Source organism: Dendrobates tinctorius, unplaced genomic scaffold, assembly GCF_039654945.1.
Source record: "Dendrobates tinctorius isolate UK_male_01 unplaced genomic scaffold, ASM3965494v1 ptg000191l, whole genome shotgun sequence".
Taxonomy (NCBI): domain Eukaryota; kingdom Metazoa; phylum Chordata; class Amphibia; order Anura; family Dendrobatidae; genus Dendrobates; species Dendrobates tinctorius.
Window position 1 is genome coordinate 13400482 of NW_027361858.1, and position 23955 is coordinate 13424436.

The 23955-nt window shown below is 43.6% G+C and overlaps 1 protein-coding gene across 1 annotated transcript; it reads left to right on the plus strand.

Annotated features, from left to right (window-relative positions):
* Positions 1-192: 192 nt before the first annotated feature.
* On the plus strand, positions 193-23737 carry NDUFB6 (NADH:ubiquinone oxidoreductase subunit B6). Its single transcript, XM_073552461.1, has 4 exons — positions 193-534; positions 14636-14728; positions 19011-19055; positions 23088-23737. The coding sequence occupies exons 1-4, from the start codon at positions 208-210 to the stop codon at positions 23157-23159; spliced, it is 537 nt and encodes a 178-aa protein (XP_073408562.1). The 5' UTR covers positions 193-207; the 3' UTR covers positions 23160-23737.
* The last annotated feature ends 218 nt before the right edge of the window (positions 23738-23955 follow it).

Sequence of the window (23955 nt, forward strand, 5' to 3'; positions counted from 1 at the left end):
ACAACGTCCCTCTTAAACTACTGTGTACCCCCTCCATGATGGGGGGCATTTTCAGTTATTACTGGGGGGCTTTCTGCAGAACTCTGACCATTTGCTGAGTATGTTAATATCGCCATATCTGCTCCTCATGCAGTCTTGTGAAGGGTGTCCCATGCACGGCCTCTCACTGTGCACTCTAGCACTACAGCTCAGCATAGCACTGCAGTAATGCCAACGGACGAGCAGCAGAGGGCGACATCGCACACCTCGTATGTCCGTGACGTCATTATAGTGCGCCCTAGTCGCTGCGTGCCCTCTGGAAGGCTCCGAGGTGTCACTGCAGAAGAGGGCACTGGGTTCGGTGTATCGGCAGATATGGCCGTTAGTCCGGCAGACGCGGAGCTCCGGCAGCAGCAGCTGAGAGCGCTCCGTAGAAAATGGCTGAAGGATCAGGAGCTGAGCCCTCGGGAGCCCGTGCTGCCGGAGAAGAAGCTGAATGCGGTGGACAAGTTCTGGGCCAACTTCCTGCAGAAGAACTCTCTGTGGAGGAGATATGTACGTGAGGGGAGAGGGGTTATTCTAGTGCCAGGCCTGGGTACGTGCCCTCTAAGTGCCACTGAGGGGGAGCCCTCCAAAATAACTGGCAGAGGTGATATATGGTGAGATGTACAATGAGATATATGATGGGGGCAGGGGATGTATGATGAGATGTGTGCATATGATGGGCGCAGGGGATGTATGATGAGATGTGTGCATATGATGGGCGCAGGGGATGTATGATGAGATGTGTGCATATGATGGGCGCAGGGGATGTATGATGAGATGTGTGCATATGATGGGCGCAGGGGATGTATGATGAGATGTGTGCATATGATGGGCGCAGGGGATGTATGATGAGATGTGTGCATATGATGGGCGCAGGGGATGTATGATGAGATGTGTGCATATGATGGGCGCAGGGGATGTATGATGAGATGTGTGCATATGATGGGCGCAGGGGATGTATGATGAGATGTGTGCATATGATGGGCGCAGGGGATGTATGATGAGATGTGTGCATATGATGGGCGCAGGGGATGTATGATGAGATGTGTGCATATGATGGGCGCAGGGGATGTATGATGAGATGTGTGCATATGATGGGCGCAGGGGATGTGTGATGAGATGTGTGCATATGATGGGCGCAGGGGATGTGTGATGAGATGTGTGCATATGATGGGCGCAGGGGATGTATGATGAGATGTGTGCATATGATGGGCGCAGGGGATGTGTGATGAGATGTGTGCATATGATGGGTGCAGGGGATGTATGATGAGATGTGTGCATATGATGGGCGCAGGGGATGTATGATGAGATGTGTGCATATGATGGGCGCAGGGGATGAATGATGAGATGTGTGCATATGATGGGCGTAGGGGATGTATGATGAGATGTGTGCATATGATGGGCGCAGGGGATGTATGATGAGATGTGTGCATATGATGGGCGCAGGGGATGTATGATGAGATGTGTGCATATAATGGGCGTAGGGGATGTATGATGAGATGTGTGCATATGATGGGCGCAGGGGATGTATGATGAGATGTGTGCATATGATGGGCGCAGGGGATGTATGATGAGATGTGTGCATATAATGGCGCAGGGGATGTATGATGAGATGTGTGCATATAATGGCGCAGGGGATGTATGATGAGATGTGTGCATATGATGGGCGCAGGGGATGAATGATGAGATGTGTGCATATGATGGGCGTAGGGGATGTATGATGAGATGTGTGCATATGATGGGCGCAGGGGATGTATGATGAGATGTGTGCATATGATGGGCGCAGGGGATGTATGATGAGATGTGTGCATATAATGGGCGTAGGGGATGTATGATGAGATGTGTGCATATGATGGGCGCAGGGGATGTATGATGAGATGTGTGCATATGATGGGCGCAGGGGATGTATGATGAGATGTGTGCATATAATGGCGCAGGGGATGTATGATGAGATGTGTGCATATAATGGCGCAGGGGATGTATGATGAGATGTGTGCATATAATGGCGCAGGGGATGTATGATGAGATGTGTGCATATCATGGGCGCAGGAGATGTATGATGAGATGTGTGCATATGATGGGAGCAGGGGATGTATGATGAGATGTGTGCATATGATGGGCGCAGGGGATGTATGATGAGATGTGTGCATATCATGGGCGTAGGGGATGTATGATGAGATGTGTGCATATGATGGGCGCAGGGGATGTATGATGAGATGTGTGCATATCATGGGCGTAGGGGATGTATGATGAGATGTGTGCATATGATGGGCGCAGGGGATGTATGATGAGATGTGTGCATATAATGGGCGCAGGGGATGTGTGATGAGATGTGTGCATATGATGGGCGCAGGGGATGTGTGATGAGATGTGTGCATATAATGGCGCAGGGGATGTATGATGAGATGTGTGCATATAATGGGCGCAGGGGATGTATGATGAGATGTGTGCATATAATGGCGCAGGGGATGTATGATGAGATGTGTGCATATTATGGGCGCAGGAGATGTATGATGAGATGTGTGCATATGATGAGAGCAGGGGATGTATGATGAGATGTGTGCATATGATGGGCGCAGGGGATGTATGATGAGATGTGTGCATATCATGGGCGCAGGGGATGTATGATGAGATGTGTGCATATCATGGGCGCAGGAGATGTATGATGAGATGTGTGCATATGATGGGAGCAGGGGATGTATGATGAGATGTGTGCATATGATGGGCGCAGGGGATGTATGATGAGATGTGTGCATATCATGGGCGCAGGGGATGTATGATGAGATGTGTGCATATAATGGGCGCAGGGGATGTATGATGAGATGTGTGCATATAATGGGCGCAGGGGATGTATGATGAGATGTGTGCATATAATGGCGCAGGGGATGTATGATGAGATGTGTGCATATAATGGGCACAGGGATGTATGATGAGATGTGTGCATATGATGGGCGCAGGGGATGTATGATGAGCTATATAATGGGCGCAGGAGATGCACAGCTCTGGCAAAAATTAAGAGACCACTGCAAAATGTTCAGTTTGTCTGATTTTTCTCTTTATAGGTATATTTTTGAGTAAAATGTAAATTGCTCTTTTATTCTATAAACTACAGACAACATGTCTCCGAATTTACAAGCAATAAATTTTGTATTTATTTTCAGAAAATAAGAAATGGTCAAAATAACAAAAGAATGCAGTATTTGCAGACCTCAAATAATGCTAAGAAAACAGGTTCATAATCATTTAGAAACAACAATACTAATGTTTTAACTCAGGAAGAGTTCAGAAATCAATATTTTGTGGAATAACCATGATTTTTAATCACAGCTTTCATGCGTCTTGGCATGCTTTCCACCAGTCTCACGCTGCTTTTGGGTGACTTATGCCACTCTTGGCACAAAAATGTAAGCAGTTCTTTGTTTGATGGCTCGTGACTATCCATCTTCCTCTTGATTCCATTCCAGAGGTTCTCAATGGGTTTCAGGTCTGGAGATTGGACTGGCCATGACAGGGATTTGATGTGGTGGTCCTTCATCCACACATTGATTGACCTAGCTGTGTGGCATGGCACATTGTCCTGCTGGAAAAAACAGTCCTCAGAGTTGGGGAACATTGCCTGAGCAGAAGGAATCAACTGTTTTTCCAGGATAACCTTGTATGCGGATTGATTCATATGTCTGTAGGTCACTCAGCTTTCCACAGAGACTTCTTACCTCTGCACATAGCATTCACTTGGTACGTCACTCAGCTTTCCACAGAGACTTCTTACCTCTGCACATAGCATTCACTTGGTACGTCACTCAGCTTTCCACAGAGACTTCTTACCTCTGCACATAGCATTCACTTGGTACGTCACTCAGCTTTCCACAGAGACTTCTTACCTCTGCACATAGCATTCACTTGGTATGTCTCTCAAATAACCCCCTGCTTTACCCCAGTATTATTTATGACCTTGTTTACTTTGGCTTGATCATATGCATCTGGTCCACTCTTAATTATCTGACCAAGAGGAGCACAGACCACTCCTCTCTGCTTCACACCTGAATGCACTTTGTAGCACATATATTGCATAGCACAAGTCTGCCGTGTGTATCCTAGAAGTGTGTATCTTAAAAGTGTGAGATGATATGAAAATATGAATTAATCCAGAATTGGAACAGAAGGTAACTGGAAAGAGTCACTGTAAACAATGTTTGTTTGTTTCCACTCTAACCCCTATAATCCTTCACTTTCTGATAACCCCACTAATCCCTACACCAAGCAAGGAACTGTTCATCTCTTCTTCAATCCTTCCAATCCATCTTGCCTCTTCCTCAGATCTGTTCCTCAACATACACTCCTCTGTCTCCAAACACAGACAGCCCCCTCTTGCCCTCTCCTGCTCCCACCTGCTAACACTCTCTCTGCTCCTCCTCACAGCCGGCGATATCTCTCCAAATCCTGGTCCTCCTCACTACATTCCCACAGTCATTTCTACCTCCCATCCACACCCAATCACAACTTTCTGTAACCACTCCAACCTTATACACATTCGCCCAGCCCCAGCTTCCCCAGTCCCACTAACAGGAGCTCTGTGGAATGCTCGCTCTGTCTGCAACAAACTTTCTTTCATCCATGATCTTTTTATTACTAACAAACTTTCCTTCCTCGCCATCACCGAAACCTGCCTCACTTCCTCTGACACAGCCTCTCCTGCTGCACTCTCATATGGTGGATTCCACCTTTCCCACACCCCCCACCCCAGCTGTAAGCATGGTGGAGGAGTTGGTTTTCTCCTGTCAGATAACTGCTCCTTCACCACAATCCCACTGCCGCCCTCTGTTACCCTCCCTTCCTTCGAGGTGCACTCTGTCCGCATCTACTCCTCCTCCAACCTCCAACTAGCTGTCATATACCACCCTCCAGGGTCAGCCACCACCTTCTTTGACCACCACCTGGCTACTTCATTTCCTTTCCACTGATATCCCCACTATCATCTTGGGCGACTTCAACATTCCCATTGACACTTCCCTCTCAGCTGTCACTAAACTTCTATCTCTCACTTCCGAAAGTCGGCCTCACTCAGTGGTCCTCTGCATCCACTCACAAAGATGGCCACACACTAACCTCATCTTCACCTGCCTCTGCTCCCTATCTAGCCTCTCTAACTCGCCTCTTCCTCTCTCTGACCACAACCTACTTACATTCTCTTCCCTCTCCTCCTCAGGTCCACAATCCCCACCTCAAAAACTCGCACACCCTCGCAGAAATCTTCAACACTTCGATCTACAGCGAATATCTGAATCCCTCCTCCCTCTTACAGACATAAGTTCCCTACACAATGCGGATGCCGCTCTATATAACACAACAATAGCTGTAGCTTTGGAATCAGTTGCCCCTCTCAAACATACCAAAGCTCGCAAAATCAACAGACAGCCCTGGCACACCAGTCTGACCAAAGAACTGAGGCGGGCTTTCAGGGCTGCTGAGCGGAGATGGAAAAAATCCCACTCCAATGAGGACTTCATCACATTCAAACAGTCCCTCACTGCTTTCAAGGCCACACTCGCTGCAGCAAAACAAACCTACTTCTCATCTCTCATATCCTCCCTGTCTCACAACCCAAAACAGTTATTCAACACTTTCAATTCTCTCCTCCGCCCCCCAGCACCTCCTCCCTCTCCACTCATCTCAGCTGAAGACTTTGCCTCATTTTTCAAGGAGAAGATTGATCACATCAGAGACAGTTTTGGTCAAAAACCCCCAGTGCCCTTCCTCCTACCTGCCCTGCCCTCCTCCCCCAAAACCAACTTCTCCACCATTACAGAAGATCGACTCTCCACTCTACTCTCAAGATCACATCTCAGTACCTGTGCACTTGACCCGATCCCATCCCACCTCATCCCAAACCTCACCACAGTCTTCATCCCAACCCTAACCCATCTCTTCAACCTATCACTAACAACTGGCGTTTTCCCCTCAAGCTTTAAACATGCCTCAATCACACCTATCCTCAAAAAGCCCTCTCTTGACCAATCGTCTGTATCTAGCTATCGCCCTATATCACTTCTCCCCTATGCCTCAAAACTTCTGGAACAGCACATCCATCTTGAACTATCCTCCCACCTCTCTTCTTGCTCCGTCCTTGACCACTTGCAATCCGGCTTCCGGCCACACCACTCCACTGAAACTGCCCTAACTAAGGTCACCAATGAACTACTAGCCGCCAAGGCCAAGCGACACTACTCTGTCCTCCTCCTTCTGGACCTGTCCTCTGCCTTTGACACAGTGGACCATTCCCTATTACTACAGACCCTCTCATCTCTTGGCATCACAGACTTGGCCCTATCTTGGATTGGGTCATACCTAGCAGACCGGACATTCAGCATCTCCCATTCGCACACCACCTCCTCACCGCGCCCCCTATCCGTCGGAGTCCTGCAGCGTTCAGTCCTAGGGCCCCTGCTCTTCTCCGTTTACACCTTCGGCCTCGGACAGCTCATAGAATCTCATGGCTTTCAGTATCATCTCTATGCTGATAATTATGCAAATTGTCTCTTCAGAGAGGAAGAGGACTAGAACTCTAGTGCCACCTATTGGAGGTAGCAATCCTAAAAGTCAATGTTGACCCTTTAACGAGCCTAGTTACATGACTTAGGATAAAAGCCAAGCCAGAATCTCCATTTGCAGACACTGTCCATTTGCTAAGCATGTCGAGGTGAGGAGACTTAAAGCCGCAATGCTCCTCTGGGAAATATGCTAATTATGCAAATTGTCTCTTCAGAGAGGAAGAGGACTAGAACTCATGTTATTCTCCGCAAGGAGAAATGATACTTCTTGGATATCGGTCAGACGCCTCTCTCACAGCCAAACCAGATCTTCTCCCACTTTGCACTGATGAGGGGCAGTACCCCGAAACACAGTGTCTGCAAATGGAGATTCTGGCTTGGCTTTTATTCTAAGTCATGTAACTAGGCTTGCTAAAGGGTCAACATTGTCTTTTAGGATTGCTACCTCCAATAGGTGGCACTACAGTTCTAGTCCTCTTCCTCTCTGAAGAGACAATTTGCATAATTAGCATATTTCCCAGAGGAGCATTGCGGCTTTAAGTCTCCTCACCTCGACATGCTTAGCATGTTATTCTCCGCAAGGAGAAATGATACTTCTCTATGCTGATGACACACAGATCTACATCTCTGGACCAGATATCACCTCCCTACTAAACAGAATCCCTCAGTGTCTGTCTGCTATTTCATCCTTCTTCTCCGCTAGATTTCTAAAACTTAATATGGACAAAACAGAATTAATCATCTTTCGCCCATCTCACGTGACCCCCCCCCCCAACGGACCTATCCATTAAAGTAAACGGCTGCCCATTCTCTCCAGTCCCACAAGCTCGCTGCCTCGGGGTTATCCTTGACACTGATCTCTCTTTCAAACCACATATCCAAGCCCTTTCCGCTTCCTGCCGACTTCAACTCAAAAATATTTCACGGATCCGTACATTCCTCAACCAAGAATCTGCAAAAACCCTAGTCCATGCCCTCATCATCTCCCGCCTTGACTACTGCAACCTCCTGCTCTGTGGCCTCCCCTCTAACACTCTCGCACCCCTCCAATCTATTCTTAACTCTGCTGCCCAACTAATCCACCTGTCCCCCTGCTATTCCGGTTTTCAGCAAGTGATCTACTAGCTAGAAATAATATCTTCACCAGCAAGCTAGACAAATACTAGAAATTAAAACTAATAAACTTTATTTTAATTTGATTAAAAAGGGACTTAGTCCATTTTAAAAATGCACATGTACAAAAACACAAACACAAACAAAAAACCGCTACATACGGCAAAACCAAACTTCAAAAACTTTCCGGTTTACTCTTAGTGTCGTAGTCCAAATAATACACAGGCACTCCTTCAGAGTATCCGCTTAGTATAAATTTGTTTGGAACAAGCACTCTCTTATAGTGCCATAAATTGTCTATATTAAATCCATTGCTTTTAAATCGATGTGTTACTTCTGTGTTACATCCATCATTCACACTCACAATGATTTTTGACAATTTTTACAACAACAGCCTATACTATATACAATGGCATGGCACACAGTCTGAGATTCTACAAATCGGTGTGAACCTATACATTGCTCTACTTATGCAGTTCACCACCTCCACAGACTTCTTTTAGAAAAAAATCTCGTATATCATGGAGAGATCTCACCCAAATATTACTCAGTAACGGGTTCCTCCATGTGACACTCCCTTCTCCCTACGCGTTTCACCGTCCAGATCATCAGGGGAGTCTCTGGGTCAAACTTAATGTCTTCATGTCTTCTAGATGGACTTAAAGTCTCCCTTCAACCTTAATAACTATGTTACTATGTTCATGGAAAAAGTGCCATCACAGGGCTGTTCATTTGCTTGCTTTTTATAACATGCACTCATTAGTATGTTCCCGCCTCCTACAGGTAGGCCGGGTGTATGCCCGTGACCACTTCCTGTTGATGCGTTACCATAGTGATAGACCTATTATTCATATGTTTCTTACCCCTTTAAAGGGTCGACCCATAGTGGCAGGTATTAATAGTGTGACCCAGAATCTAGGAATGTATCTTGACCAGATATTAAGACCCTTTGTGATGAACTTGAGCTCATATATTAGAGATACAGGTGATCTTCTATGTAGATTGGATGGTATATGCCTTGAGGAAGACATGATTTTTGGGAGCATAGATGTGGAGGCTTTGTACTCCTCGATACCCCACAAAAAAGGCCTGATGGCCGTGGAATACTATCTTAAGTCTCGAGGACGCTTCTTTATGAAACATAATGATTTCGTTTTAAAAGCTTTGAAATTCTGCCTTACAAATAGTACTTCCACCAGCTCAGGGGCACTGCAATGGGCTGCCCATGTGCGCCCACTTATGCAAATTTGCTCCTGGGCTGGTGGGAGGAAAAAATTGTGTTTAACGATATGAATTCTCGACATGATAGCGTAGCCTTATGGCTACGCTATATTGATGATATTTTTGTGATTTGGAGGAGTACAGAATCTGAATTTGTCTCTTTTGTGAATGACCTTAATTGTAATGATTTAGGCCTTAGATTCACATATGAGGTACATAGATCAGAAATGAGATTTTTGGATGTGTGTGTCAAAAAGGGAACTGATGGAATCCTAGAAACGAGCAATTATAGGAAACCAACAGCTACTAACTCACTCCTAAGATGGGAGAGCAATCATCCTCTTCCACAAAAAAGAGGGATACCAAAAGGACAATATTTGAGGTTACGTCGTAACTGCTCAAACCCTCAGAAATTTAAAGAACAAGCCAATGATATGAGGGAGAGATTCCGGGAGAGAGGATACCCAGATCATGTTTTGAAGGCAGCTTATGGGGAATCATTAAAGAAAGATCGAAAAGAATTATTAAGGAAAAAAGAAGACAAAGAGGTCACACGGTTTATCACTAAGTTCTCGAATGGGTCAGAAAAATTCAAAGAAATTTTAGAACGACACTGGCCAGTCCTTAAAATGGATACAGATATTGAGAAAACGTTAGGCTCCAAACCACAAGTGACATATAAAAGAATAAATCTTTAAAAGATAGACTCATGCACAGTCATTTTAGAGAGATTCCAGCACGCACCTGGTTAGAAAGGGAGGTAAAAGGGTGCTATAGGTGCGGTAACTGTATAGCAGGTCAGTCAGTAACGCAAGGGAAAACTTTTATGAGTATGAACAACAAGAAAATTTACACTATTAGACAGTTTATTAATTGTCGCACTAGTGGGGTGATTTATAAGGCAACCTGTATATGTGGGATGGAATATGTAGGGAAAACCAGAAGAGAGTTCAGGAAGAGGATACGTGAACATGTGGGTGATGTGGTGAATCGAAGAGATACAGCCATAGCAAACCACATCAATAGGATATATCAAGGTGATTATAGTAAAATTCAATTTATTGGGATTGAAAAAGTTCCTTATCCGCACAGAGGAGGAGATTGGGATAGAGTGATCCTCCAGAAAGAATGTAAATGGATTTTCTGGTTGAGGACACTCCAACCAACAGACCTGAACGACCAACTATCCTTTGCGGCTTTTTTATAACCTATCCTACCACATACAATGAGTGCTGAGCCCCAGAGGACAAACTCCACTGTGCCCCACGTAAAGCCAGATCCCTGTATAGGGGTTAAAGGATAGTGGGGTTACTCTGGAGGGAGACCGAAGGGGTTACACCTTTTTAATAGGCCCCTTTTTTTGTTCCCTTAAGTGTGAGATAGCCGTTTAATAAACTAAAGTGAGACAAAGAGACGACAAGGAGTTTCGTCTTGGAGGTAAATGTATCAAGTCCAAGTCAAGTACTGTACATAGTCCTAGGTGATCGATTAAAACAGTTGAAAAGAGAAAATCAAGAAGTTTTGAAATAGAGTTCTATTACTTAAAGATCTCAATATCGGATGATGAATTTGTGAAGTATGCCCAAAATGACTGTTATGTATTAACTCCAATATCTTATACAAGGGTTAAATCTATGCCCACATGTATCCTGGGGACTGTAGAGGGAACATTCCGTTATTAATAGTGATTAAAGTATATATATGCCATTTACTATTAGATTAACAGGGGACATCTACCATATAACGCTAAAATATGTTAATTATAATTATATGCGGTTATAGATCGTTATTGACTTTTTATATAAAAAAAATTAAGGTTTTCATATACTGTCGCTTCGTTAAATAACGCTGATTATACTTATATGAAAATTGACATAAGGTGACAGATGCAAAGAAAGCGTTAGATGAAGCGCATGTGAAGGGTAGATAGATATACAAATGCTCCCGTGTGATAACCCTGTGATGGGATTATATGCACTCAGAGGATGGAGCTTGTAAGAAGCGGCTGCATATGGAGTGCGCAGGCGCGGTGTGCCCCTGGATGGTGACTCAGTGATGGGAGGAAATAGGCGCTCTGACATAGGAAAGAGGGTTGGACTTGACACGGTAGAGCGCGCAGGCGCGGTACGTCCACGCCAGAAAGGAAGGAGAGAGGAGTGACGTCAGCACGTTACCAGGCAACCCGATAAGCTGAACGAAGTATAAAGAGCGCGCATGAATGTATACCCTATGAGAAGGTTGATGCCTGCGCAATCATAGATTAGTAATATGTCTAAGTACATCTGTGATAAGGGTTTAATTTGAATGAGTCAGAAGGTGGTATTGGAAACATATGAGTAATAGGTCTATCACTATGGTAACGCATCAACAGGAAGTGGTCACGGGCATACACCCGGCCTACCTGTAGGAGGCGGGAACATACTAATGAGTGCATGTTATAAAAAGCAAGCAAATGAACAGCCCTGTGATGGCACTTTTTCCATGAAGACATTAAGTTTGACCCAGAGACTCCCCTGATGATCTGGACGGTGAAACGCGTAGGGAGAAGGGAGTGTCACATGGAGGAACCCGTTACTGAGTAATATTTGGGTGAGATCTCTCCATGATATACGAGATTTTTTTCTAAAAGAAGTCTGTGGAGGTGGTGAACTGCATAAGTAGAGCAATGTATAGGTTCACACCGATTTGTAGAATCTCAGACTGTGTGCCATGCCATTGTATATAGTATAGGCTGTTGTTGTAAAAATTGTCAAAAATCATTGTGAGTGTGAATGATGGATATAATACAGAAGTAACACATCAATTTAAAAGCAATGGATTTAATATAGACAATTTATGGCACTATAAGAGAGTGCTTGTTCCAAACAAATTTATACTAAGCGGATACTCTGAAGGAGTGCCTGTGTATTATTTGGACTACGACACTAAGAGTAAACCGGAAAGTTTTTGAAGTTTGGTTTTGCCCCCTGCTATTCCCCGGCCTCTCCCCTCTGTCAATCCCTGCACTGGCTCCCCATTACCCAAAGACTCCAGTTCAAAACTCTAACCATGACATACAAAGTCATCCACAACCTGAGTCCTCCGTACATCTGTGACCTAGTCTCCCGGTACTTACCTGCACGAAACCTCCGATCCTCACAAGATCTCTTTCTGTACTCCCCTCTTAACTCCTCTTCCCACAATCGCATACAAGATTTCTCCCGCGCATCCCCTCTACTCTGGAACTCTCTACCACAACATATCAGACTCTCGCCTACCATGGAAACCTTCAAAAAGAACTGAAGACCTACCTCTTCCGACAAGCCTACAACTTGCAGTAACCACCGATCCACCAAACCGCTGCACGACCAGCTCTACCCTCGCCTACTGTATCCTCACGCATCCCGTTGTAGATTGTGAGCCCTCGCGGGCAGGGTTATCTTTCCTGTACCAGTTGTGACTCGTATTGTTTAAGATTACTGTACTTGTATGCATTATGTATACCCCTCCTCACATGTAAAGCTCCATGGAATAAGTGGCGCTATAATAGTAATAATAATAATAAATAATAATAATGTCCTTCACAAAGATTAACCTGCCCAATTCCAGCCTTGCTGAAGCATCCCCAGATCATCACCGATCCTCCACCAAATTTCACAGTGGGTGCAAGACACTGTGGCTTGTACGCCTCTCCAGGTCTCCGTCTAACCATTAGATGACCAGGTGTTAGGCAAAGCTGAAAATTAGACTCACCAGAGAAGATTACCTTACTCCAGTCCTCTATTGTCCAATCCTTATGGTCTTTGGCAAACTTCAGCCTGGCTCTCCTTTGCTTCTCATTGATGAAAGGCTTTTTTCTACCTTTACATGACTTGAGCCCTGCCTGTAGGTGCCTGCTCCAAACTATTCTTGCCGTGCACTTCACCCCAGTTTCCATTTGCCATTCCTTTTGTAGGTCACTTGATGTCATCCTGCGGTTACTGAGTGACATTTGAATAGCATCACGCTCACTGTATCCTACTGCTAGTAAAGCCAGAATTGAGCCCTTCTTTTCCTCACTCAAGACTTTTCAACTCCTTTGGCATGGTTAAAAGTTATTTTTTCATTCCTATTACTTTTGGGATATTACTGGCACTTGTTTTGCCATCCAGATTGTCTTATTACAAGAGGATTGTGAACAACACAGCAGAGCTTTTTTATACTTTCCATCATTAAATAAGATTTGGTTCAGGTTATCACCTAATCAGAAGCACATTAAGTAGAATGAGGTGTACTCTGGTTGGAATTCAACTGACACTGTAATGGAATGGCTGTCAGACATGTAGAGAAGCTGATTTTTATAAAACTGGTCTTTTAATTTTTGCCAGAGCTGTAAATAAAATAGGCTCAGAGAAATGTTAGTCCACTTTCACAGTTGTAACCCTGCTGTTCTGTTCGGTCAAAAATGACCGTTTTTGAACTTTGATATTTTTTAAAAAACTCATTATGCGGTTCTGAAACTTGTGGTTACTTCTATTTTCCTAATTTGAGGGGTTCTTTCTAAGGGTACTATTTTTTTTTTTTTTTTGGTTTAGTGTTTGCCCCACATTTTTTTTTACACTTGTACTGTTCCCGGTTAAAAATGACCGAATAGCATTTTATGCTAATTTCAGCCATTTTTTGAGTAAAACAAATGAGTTATAATTTCTTTTGAGACTACTTATTGCATCTACTATTGTTTATGAAGTAAACAGTTGCTTTAGATGCAGATTTACACATGCTTTCAGTACAAACCATACGCATTGGCTTTCAGTACAGTTCTGTGCAAATTTTTTTCTCTGTATGTTATTTACCCTGCTTTTCCTCTAAAAATAAATAAATTCAGTGGTCAAGATTGCATATTTGAGTTATAATTTCTTTTGAGACTACTATTGTTTATGAAGTAAACAGTTGCTTTAGGTGCAGATTTACACATGCTTTCAGTACAAACATTTTCAGTACAAATGTTTCTTCTCTTCTCTGCGATATCAGCATTCCAGGGGGTGGTGTCTGGTGTCTCTTGTTATCTGATCAGTAAGTAAGCAGTTCAGCCAGCCATTGGCACATATGTTCAAGTTGATTGATTCTTTGTTATTCAAGAGAATGCGGATGAGGTCTGTGACTTTTATGGAGTGGTATATTTTCACTGCTGTGAGAGCATGAATGCATGCTTAGATGGATGACATTGAGTAAATAATTGAATTGTATATACTGTTGTATATAATCTGTTATTGTTGTAAAACTGGTTACTGATTTTTTTTTTTTTTTTTTACTATTTTATTCAAAATGTTTGTACGCAGTTAAATTTTATACTATAATTAATTTTAGTTATTGTAGTAGTAGTAGTAGTTGTTTTAGTTAAGCTCAAATTTGTAATTTCTGTGCAGAATTCAATAAGCAAGCATAATTCAATAATTAAAAGTAAAGTAGTAACCTTTATAAACACGTAAAAAACTTACATTTTTTATTTATTTTGTTTGTGTGGTTTTTTTTTTATAATGACCAACCATGTTCACATACAGTATAATAATGCAACAGGTATTAAAAAAAAATTTTTTAAGTAGCTAAAACAGCGTTTTGATAGGTCCGGTCAAAAATGACCGGAGCAGTACAAGTGTATAGTGGATGCAAGCAGAACAGCAGGGCACTTGTGGTTTTGATGTGGCACCAGACTGGTAAGGACACATTGGTGCCCCATATTCCCAGTATGATTGTGTGTTGTTCATTCACAGACTTTCAGGACGTATAACCTCGGTGTTCTGGGAGTGACCAGGATTCTGATACCAGCTTGGATCATTCATTACTTTCTGAAGTACCACCTGGAGGTAATGTGTGATGTAATGCATCTCATCAGTGCGTAAACATCATTCAGCGAATCTGAACCGCTGCCATTACAGCACATTACATATAGGAGCGGCACGCTATGCTGCACTCACCCATCGCTGTTCCAGAGAGGTTTCTTCTCCATAGGCTTTGTTGATTGGCTGCAGTGCTAATGTCATGAGTATGCCGCATGCTGCAGACAGTCGGTCTTCACACACAAGACTTAGGCCAAGTGATTGGCTGCAGCAAGCACAAGGATTGTAGTCATAACAACGTCGCTACTGCAGACCCTAAAGTAAAACTGGCAGAGAGGCATTTTTGGAACAGGGGAGGGTGAATATAACTGTTTGTTTTTTTTATTATTTTAATGTCTCCAAGCCCACAGAATAACAAAATGAAATAATGGAAAATCCCACTGAAGCTTTTCTGCCCCAATTAGAAATGTGGAGGTGTTTATCAGGTCCTGCAGTACAGGGACACATGTAACCAGTTGTATTTGGAGAAGGTGGTCACATTATTGGGGTGTCCATAAACGATTTACCCTATCAGGGATCTCTTTATGACTATATACTATAGAGCGGTCCCGTTATCGCTTCAGCAAAACTTAAAGCAATACAATGCGAACTGTATAAATGGTTAAATAGATCTGATGAAATCAAGTTGATTAATCATCAGAGGTGTTGTTCGGCAGTATAATGCAATAAGGGATAGATGGTTTTAAAATAATAAATGAAGACAGACTTCCATCATAGTACAGGTCACTGTGGAGGTCGGAAAGTTACAGGTTCGCTGCAGTGGTCAGGTGACTAGAAGCGTCCTAAAAAAAAAAAAATATATCAATGCCCTTTTAATTACAGGCTATAACAATTCTGTGACATCCAAGCAGAGCAGACACCGGTTCATGAGATGCGCAGACCTCTAGTGGTCTTTGCTGGTCCATGGGCGATGCTTGGAAGTCAAGTATACTTCTATTACTTTTAAACCTACGACTGAAAACAAAAATTGATTTCACTGTCAGACAGCCCCTTTAAGTCTGGTGACAGATCCTTTTTTAGTTTATGTAAGTTATTATACAGTGCCTTGCGAAAGTTCCAGGGGGCTGAATACTTTTCAACCTTTTTCCAGGGGGCCGAATACTTTCTCAAGGCACTGTATATGATGCCTCGATTCATCATTTGTGGGGGGGGTGGTTTAAGTCACTTTTTCTCTTGTAGTCTTCGTTGCTGTGCTGTTTGTAGCCAATTTTTTTTTTAAATGATGAACGTACTTTATGAATTTTGTTCAACGTATGTTTTGCACAATGCTTCCAAAATATTGTGCCAAAATCACTCCGGGGGGATGGATTACACTTTTGACAAATTTTGTGACTTTGAAAAGTCACAAATGATGAATTAGGCAAAAACCCTAATCTCCTAGATCACCTTGGCTAAATAAAATTAACAGTCTGGCACATATAAAATAGCTTCAAATGGAAAAATAAATGACGTTAAAAAAAAGTGCAACATTCTAAAAATGTCAACAAAAAGAACCAGCGTAAATGCAATAATGCATCATCCCAGAGTCTTTTTGGCTAATTGGGCATCATGCTCATGAAGATTGATACAGAGAAGAGGACCATGCTCACACATAGTTTAAGAGAACCTGTCAGCAGGATTGTGCTCAGTAACCTACAGACAGTGTCAGGTCGGCACCATTATACTGATTAATATGATACCTGGTGATGAAATCTGTCTTGTGATTGTTGTTTAATCTTTATTTTCAGTTTTCAGTTAATGATAGACTCGTGCTCCAGGGTGATCTGTGGTGGGCTTTATGTGGGGCTCTGATTAGGTATTCATCTGTATGACTTCTGATAGGTCACTGATCCCTCACTGACCTGCCCCCTACTTTACATACTGCATATCATGTTTGAAAATGTACATTTTTTTTTCTTTTTTTTGTCAAACAATATTTTAATTCAGTATGTAAAATAGGGGTAGGTCAGTGAGGGATCAGTGACCTGTCATAAGCTCATAAAGGTGCATACGTAGGCAGAGCACCACATGAAGACCCCCCCCACAGGCCACCCCAGAGCATGAGAATCTATTTAACTGAAAACTACAAATACAGACTAAACAACCACAAGACGGATTGCATCACCCAAGGTATCATTTTAATCAGTATAACGGCGCCGACCTGACACTGATTGTGGGTTACTGAGAACAATCCTGCTGACAGGTTACCTTTAAGACTAGATTTACATATGGGAAAGATCAAGCAATATCTCAGGAACATTGAGGTGCATGAAAGAAAAGGGTGGGGTGGACACAAAATGCCATGTTGAAATAAAAAAAAAAAATTACATACGATTCTGCTCTGCGGAGAGTTTTTGCATCCTGGTAGACGTAACCTAAGTGAGCGGAGCTGCAATAACACAAACGAATGCCATAGAAATACCCCACACACGAAAAAGATATACCTTATATACTCGTGTATGTGCATAGTTTTTCAGCAAATTTTTGTTATGCTGAAAACGCCCCCTTCGGCTTATACACAAGTCATTGTCCCAGAAATCCGGCGGGGGAGGGGAGCGGAGCGGTGGGTCACAGAGGCAGGAGCCGGTGGCTGTGGCTAAAGCCTGTGCCGCTGCTGTAATAGCGCACAATGCTAGCCTCCGGCTTCCAGCACACATCATACTTGCCTACCTGCGCACCCTGGGTGCTGGCACTGGATCTCGTTCCGGCTGCTGGCGCCTGCAGCTCTTCCTGCCAAGCAATCATGTGACCATGCTCATTAACTCCCATAGGCGTGGAATGAATATTCATTACCTTAATGAGCGGTGCCATGTGACTGCAGTGGCCGGAACGAGATGCAGTGCCAGCACCCAGGGCACACAGGTAGGTGACTAGGATGTTAGCTTGTTTTTTTTTCAATAGGAAACATGCAAACAGGGATAGGGGATAAGGAGCCATGCATAGAGACTGGATGGGAGAGCCACCCATACAGGGACGGGACGGGGGTGCCACGCATACAGTGACAGGGATGAGGGAGCCATGCATACAATGACAGGGACGGGGGAGCCATGCATACGATGACAGGGACGGGGGAGCCAAGCATACGATGACAGGGACGGGGGAGCCAAGCATACGATGACAGGGACGGGGGAGCCAAGCATACGATGACAGGGACGGGGGAGCCAAGCATACAATGACAGGGACGGGGGAGCCAAGCACACAATGACAGGGACGGGGGAGCCAAGCATACAATGACAGGGACGGGGGAGCCAAGCATACAATGACAGGGACGGGGGAGCCAAGCATACAATGACAGGGACGGGGGAGCCAAGCATACAATGACAGGGACGGGGGAGCCAAGCATACAATGACAGGGACGGGGGAGCCAAGCATACAATGACAGGGAAGGGGGAGCCATGCATACAATGACAGGGACGGGGGAGCCAAGCATACAATGACGGGGAGGCATGCATACAGTGAGTGTGACTGGGGAGCCATGCATAGCAGGATAGGGATGATGGGACAATGCATACCCGGCTTATACTCGAGTCAGTAAGCTTACCCAGTTTTCCATGGCAAAATTAGGTGCCTTGGCTTATACTCGAGTATATACGGTATAATGTTACATAGAGGTATAGGTATTTATTGAAAAAATACCTAGTTCCATCAAGTTCAACTGTTCCCCATCAGTTATACATTCTCTATGGCTATATTATCTATAACCCACAAGGTTAGGTGTATTGAGGAAATCATCCCATCCTTTTTAAAATCCTGTTATAGTGTCTGCCATTACTACCTCTTGTGGTCAGCATTCCACAGTCTGACTGTAAAGAACCCTTTCCTATTTAGATGGTAGAATTGCTTTTCCACCACCTGTAATGAGTGCCCCCCTGGACCTTTGGAAAGAATAAATCATGTGGCAGACCTTTGTATTGACCACACATGTAATTGTATTTATACATATAAATGAGGCATCTACTTTCTAATCTAAAAAAGCCCAACTTTTCTAATCTCCTCATATGAGAGTATGAGAGGCCTTCCATCCCATGTGAAAATCTAGTTGCCCGCCTTTTGAACTGACTCTTAATTTCCGAATAATATAGTACTTATGCGAGCACGTTCCCTCATCACTAACCCCGAGTTGTCATGGCTGGGGTGGAGCCGTACTTTTCTTTCTCGCCAGGGCACCACATTATCACATTTGGCGTGATAGCTAGCTGCCCTGCTATATTTTTGCAGTGTATCTGTTTGCCTGATTAATAAACTAATTCATAATGTTGATTTGTTTCAGACGACTCCGTATGCTATAGTTTATCAGAAACCTCGGCTGTACCCTGTGAGTAATCCTGTGCTGTTCATTCAGTCATATCTGTCCTTTACATTTTTCTCTTTATTATGGTACATCGCCGTTTTGATTGCCTCATGGAGATCGAAGTATGCAGCACAAGTCATCCATTTATATGACTGTAAGGGCAGCCGCAGACGAGCGTATCAGACAATGTCCCAATTTCATCCAGAAAACTTGGGACAACTTTTATCTGTGTGTCCGTTCTTTTATGTCCATGGGAAATCTGTGTGATCAGTTTACTTACAACTACATTAACGTTTGTTTTAATGTATCTGTAAAAATCCCATGTCACTTGGCTGTTCCATGTGGGGTCTTTTTTATGCATGTTATAGACTTGAATATATTGAGTCTCATCTAAAACTCTGAAGAAAGTAATGGATGCTGCCACTTAATTATTTTCCCCTCCTGGCCAGTCGAGCTGAGAATAAAAATAATCTATCTGCTCAACGGTATTGAATAACATGGGTCAGTGTGCTGTCCGATTAAAAGTCAGACGCCACTCGTCTGCATGAGCCCTCCAGATACCTTCACGAGTGGAAAAAAAAAATGTTCAGTTTCATCTGTGCTACTCACAAAAAGTATATTATATAGTCATTACAAACAGAGTGATCTATCTCACATGTTTATTTCAGTTAATGTTGATGATTATGGCTTACAGCCAATGAAAATCCAAAAGTCATTATCTCAGTAAATTAGAATAATTAACAAAAAACACCTGCAAAGGCTTCCTAAGCGTTTAAAAAGGTCCCTTAGGCTAGTTTCACATTAGCGCTTTTGAGTGCAGCGACGGCCTGCGCACGGCCGCTGCTAAGCCCCGCCCCCTGCCGCGCCTCCGCCGGTAGCTCTGCCTACCGGCGCATGACGCTGCATGCGTCCCCTATCTTTATCACTGGGGGCGCAGGCCGTGCGCAGTATGCGTTTGGCGGCGCATGCGTCCTTTTGACGGTGCGCCGACCTGCGGCAAACGCAACTTGCTGCAGTTTGGTTGCGCTCGGCGCACCGTCAAAAAGGCGCATGCGCCGCCAAACGGATACTGCGCACGGCCTGCGTCCCCAGTGATATAGGGGACGCAGGACGCATGCAGCGTCATGCGCCGGTAGGCGGAGCTACTGGCGGAGGCGCGGCAGGGGCGGGGCTTAGTGGCGGCCGTGCACAGGCCGTCGCTGCGCTCAAAAGCGCTAATGTGAAACTAGCCTTAATCTGTTTCAGTACGCTCCACAATCATGGGCAAGACTGCTGACTTGACAGATGTCCAGAAGGCAGTCACTGACACACTCCACAAGTAGGGTAAGCCACTAAAGGTCATTGCTAAAGTAGCTGACTGTTCAGAGAGCTGTATCCAAGCGCATATTAATGGAAAGTTGAATGGAAGAAGAAAGTGTGGCAGAAAAAGGTACACAAGCAACTGGGATAACCACAGCTCTGAAAGGATTGTTAAGAAAAGGCCATTCACAAGGAGTGGACTGCTGCTGGAGTCATTGCTCTAGAGCCTCCACACACAGACATATCCAAGACATGGGCTACAAGTGTTGCATTCCTTGTGTCAAGACACTCATGACCAATAGACAACGCCAGAAGCGTCTTAAATGGGCCAAGGAGAAAAAGAACTGGACTGTTGTGGTCCAAGGTGTTGTTTTCAGATGAAAGTACATTTTGCATTTCATTTGGAAATCAAGGTCTCAGAGTCTGGAGGAAGAGTGGAGATGCACACAATCCAAGCTCCTTGAGGTCTAGTGTGAAGTTTCCTCAATCAGTGATGGTCTGGGCAGCCATGTCATCTGCTGGTGTAGGTCCACTGTGCTTTATCAAGGCCAAAGTCAATGCAGACATCTACCAGGAAATTTTAGAGCCCTTCATGCTTCTCTGTGCCGACAAGCTTTTTGGAGATGGAAATTTCATTCTCCAGCAGGACTTGGTACCTGTCCACACTGCCAAAAGTACCAAAACCTGGTTTAAAAACAACAGAACAACAGTATCACTGTGCTTGATTGGCCAGCAAACTTACCCTATAGAGATTCTATGGGGTATTGTATAGAGGAAGATGAGACATCAGACCCAACAGACGAGCTGAAGGCTGCTATCAAAGCAACCTGGGATTCCTTAACACCTCAGCAGTGCCACAGGCTGATCTCCTCCATGCCATGCCGCATTGATGCAGTAATTGATGCAAAAGGAGCCCCGACCAAGTAGTGAGTGCATTTACTGAACATACATTTCAGTACACCATCTCGGATTTTAAAATCATTTTTCAAGCTGGTGTTAAAGTATTCTAATTTACTGAGATAATGACTTTGGGGTTTTCATTGGCTGTAAGCCATAATCATCAACATTGAATGCAGGAAAACCCGGTCACAGGGGAGCACAAAGGACGAGGAGAAGAAGGGTAGTTAAAAGCTTTCTTCTTTTATTAGATTCCACAATCTAATAACAGAATCTAATAAAAGAAGAAAGCTTTTAACTACCTTTCTTCTCCTCGTCCTTTGCGCTCCCCTTTGACCGGGTTTTCCTGCATTCCATGTTCCCATCCTCCTTTGAGGCACCCGGCAGGAGCAGCATCGGAACTAATCTAACCAGCACCCCGGGACCTGCCAGCCTGGCGCTCCAATAATCTGTCTCATTCAGACTTCTCTATAATCATCAACATTAACAGAAATAAACACTTGAGATATACATATATTTCAATTTATTTATTTTAATCTGCAGTGTCATCTGTATGGCATCCATTTTCAGTAGTCATTAACATTTTACAAGATCAAATACAGTTTCCTCTCAATTGCCATGTATCCCCCCCCCCCCCCCCCCAAGAAAAAAAAAATATATAATGATCAAATGCTTTATGGGATTGGAGGTCTAAAGGGTAACATTTCTTCTTCTCGTGGAGAGTCATACATACCGGCTCTGGCCTGCCAATATAAGGAGGCTTATTCGCTGTGCAATGCTCTTTTGGGAAATGTAATATGCAAATTGCCTCTTCAGAGAAGAAGAGGTCTTGAACTCTATAGTGCCACCTGTTGGAAGCAGCAATTCTACAAGTCATTAATAAGACTTTAATAAGTCTTGCAATCTGACTTAAGATTTGGCTTTTATCCCAAGTCATATTGCAAGACTCGTTAAAGGGTCAATAATGACTTCTAGTATTGCTGCTTCCAATAGGTGGCGCTAGAGTTCAAGTCCTCTTCCTCTCTGAAGCGGTAATTTGCTTATTGGATGCGAGTTATTTATTTGTGCACCCATAGACTTGAATGGGCGAGTCAAAATGCAGAAGAGACTGTATGCATGCTGTTAGGTTTCTCTTTTTACAATGACCAGTCACCTGAACAGCCCATAAGGATGTTAATGGGAGGGTTTTTTTTTTTAAGCCATTAAGTGTTTTTTCTGTTTGCTTTTTTTTTAACTAAACCTGTGTTTGGATTAGTATCCTCACCTACTGCCACTCTTGTCAGATATTTAGCACCGTTCTGCTCCTCTTCTCAGTGACGAGACCCAGGAGTGTGGCTTTTACAATGTAAGCCTATGGAGGCGTAAGAACGAGGCTCCACAGACTTTGTAAGAGACTTCCGCCTCACACATAGTGTGACCCGGAGTCTGAAGAGCGGTGACGTCACTCAGACGAGGAGCAGAACGGCACTGGATATCTGACAAGGTGGCGAGTATATTAACACAAACTCCGCTACATACACAGATTTAGTTAACCAACAAAAAAATGTTGATGTTGCAGATTTTCTGCTCCAGTTAGGTTACTTGTGTTTTTATTACATGCATTTTTATTTAGCAAAAACTCAACAAATGCTCATTGTAGGAACTTGGCATACATTACATGATTTTTTTTTTTAAGCATTTCATTGCGTAAAAAACGTAACCAAAATGCTGAAAGAATTGACATGGAAAGACGGAGCAAGTTTGGGAACAGCTCTGTAATTTTTTTTCTTTTCATTGATGGGTTTCACGTGCACACTACCAATAGTTCCTTATATATGACTTTAATTGGTCTATGTAACCTCCTGTCTGTTTTATCTTTAGGGGGACGTCATCCAGGAAACTGGCCAAATTATCCCACCCTTTGAGGAACAAAGCAGTGGCCATCACCACTAAGCAGGCGCTTTACCACTTGTAATAAGCTTATTTCAGAAAAATGCGTTAATAGAACATTAATATTATAAAATAAAAGATTCCAGTTGTATTTCACAGTTAAGTCTCATTCATTCTGACCTTCAAGGAAGTGAGGAATAATAAAAGGAATAGTTTCCTCAAATGTGCCAGAAATAGCCAAACCTTTTTTTTCTTACCTCTTTCACAAGGCACAGCTTAAGTATTTGTAAGCCAAAATGAGGACTGTGGCCTTTTTTTTTCCTCTGTAGGTCTCGCTCTTCCTTTTCCCTTACACATGCAAAATACTGAACAGAATACTGCCCTGTGAAAGTCTGCACATCTCTCTCGTCTTCAGCACAGCCATGAAATGTGTGCTGATGATCCAACCTCTAGTACCCACACTAACTCATATGTATGAGAATCCCAGAGTCTTCAGTGCAAACTGAGCTGTAGTGTGTATGCATGATCATTGTTTCATTCACGTCTATGGGACATACTGTTAAGCCATCTGTCAATCCCATAAAAGTAAAAAGTGATTAAAAATACGCATGGTGAAAAATAAAAAACCCTTTACAAACGCACTCCAGACTGTTTATGCCTATATAGTGCAGCACGGGCTATTAATGAATGTAGAGGCTTTTGTGTATAAGGGCCATGTTGATTACTTCCCTTCTGAGATGGTTTCCCCTAATGCAGACTACTTTTCCTATGACAATTCTGGCATTGCAGAAGGAGCAGAATCTCATCCTAAAGCCACAGTCAGTTTTTGGTCAGTATTTTACTTCTGTGTTTGTAAGCC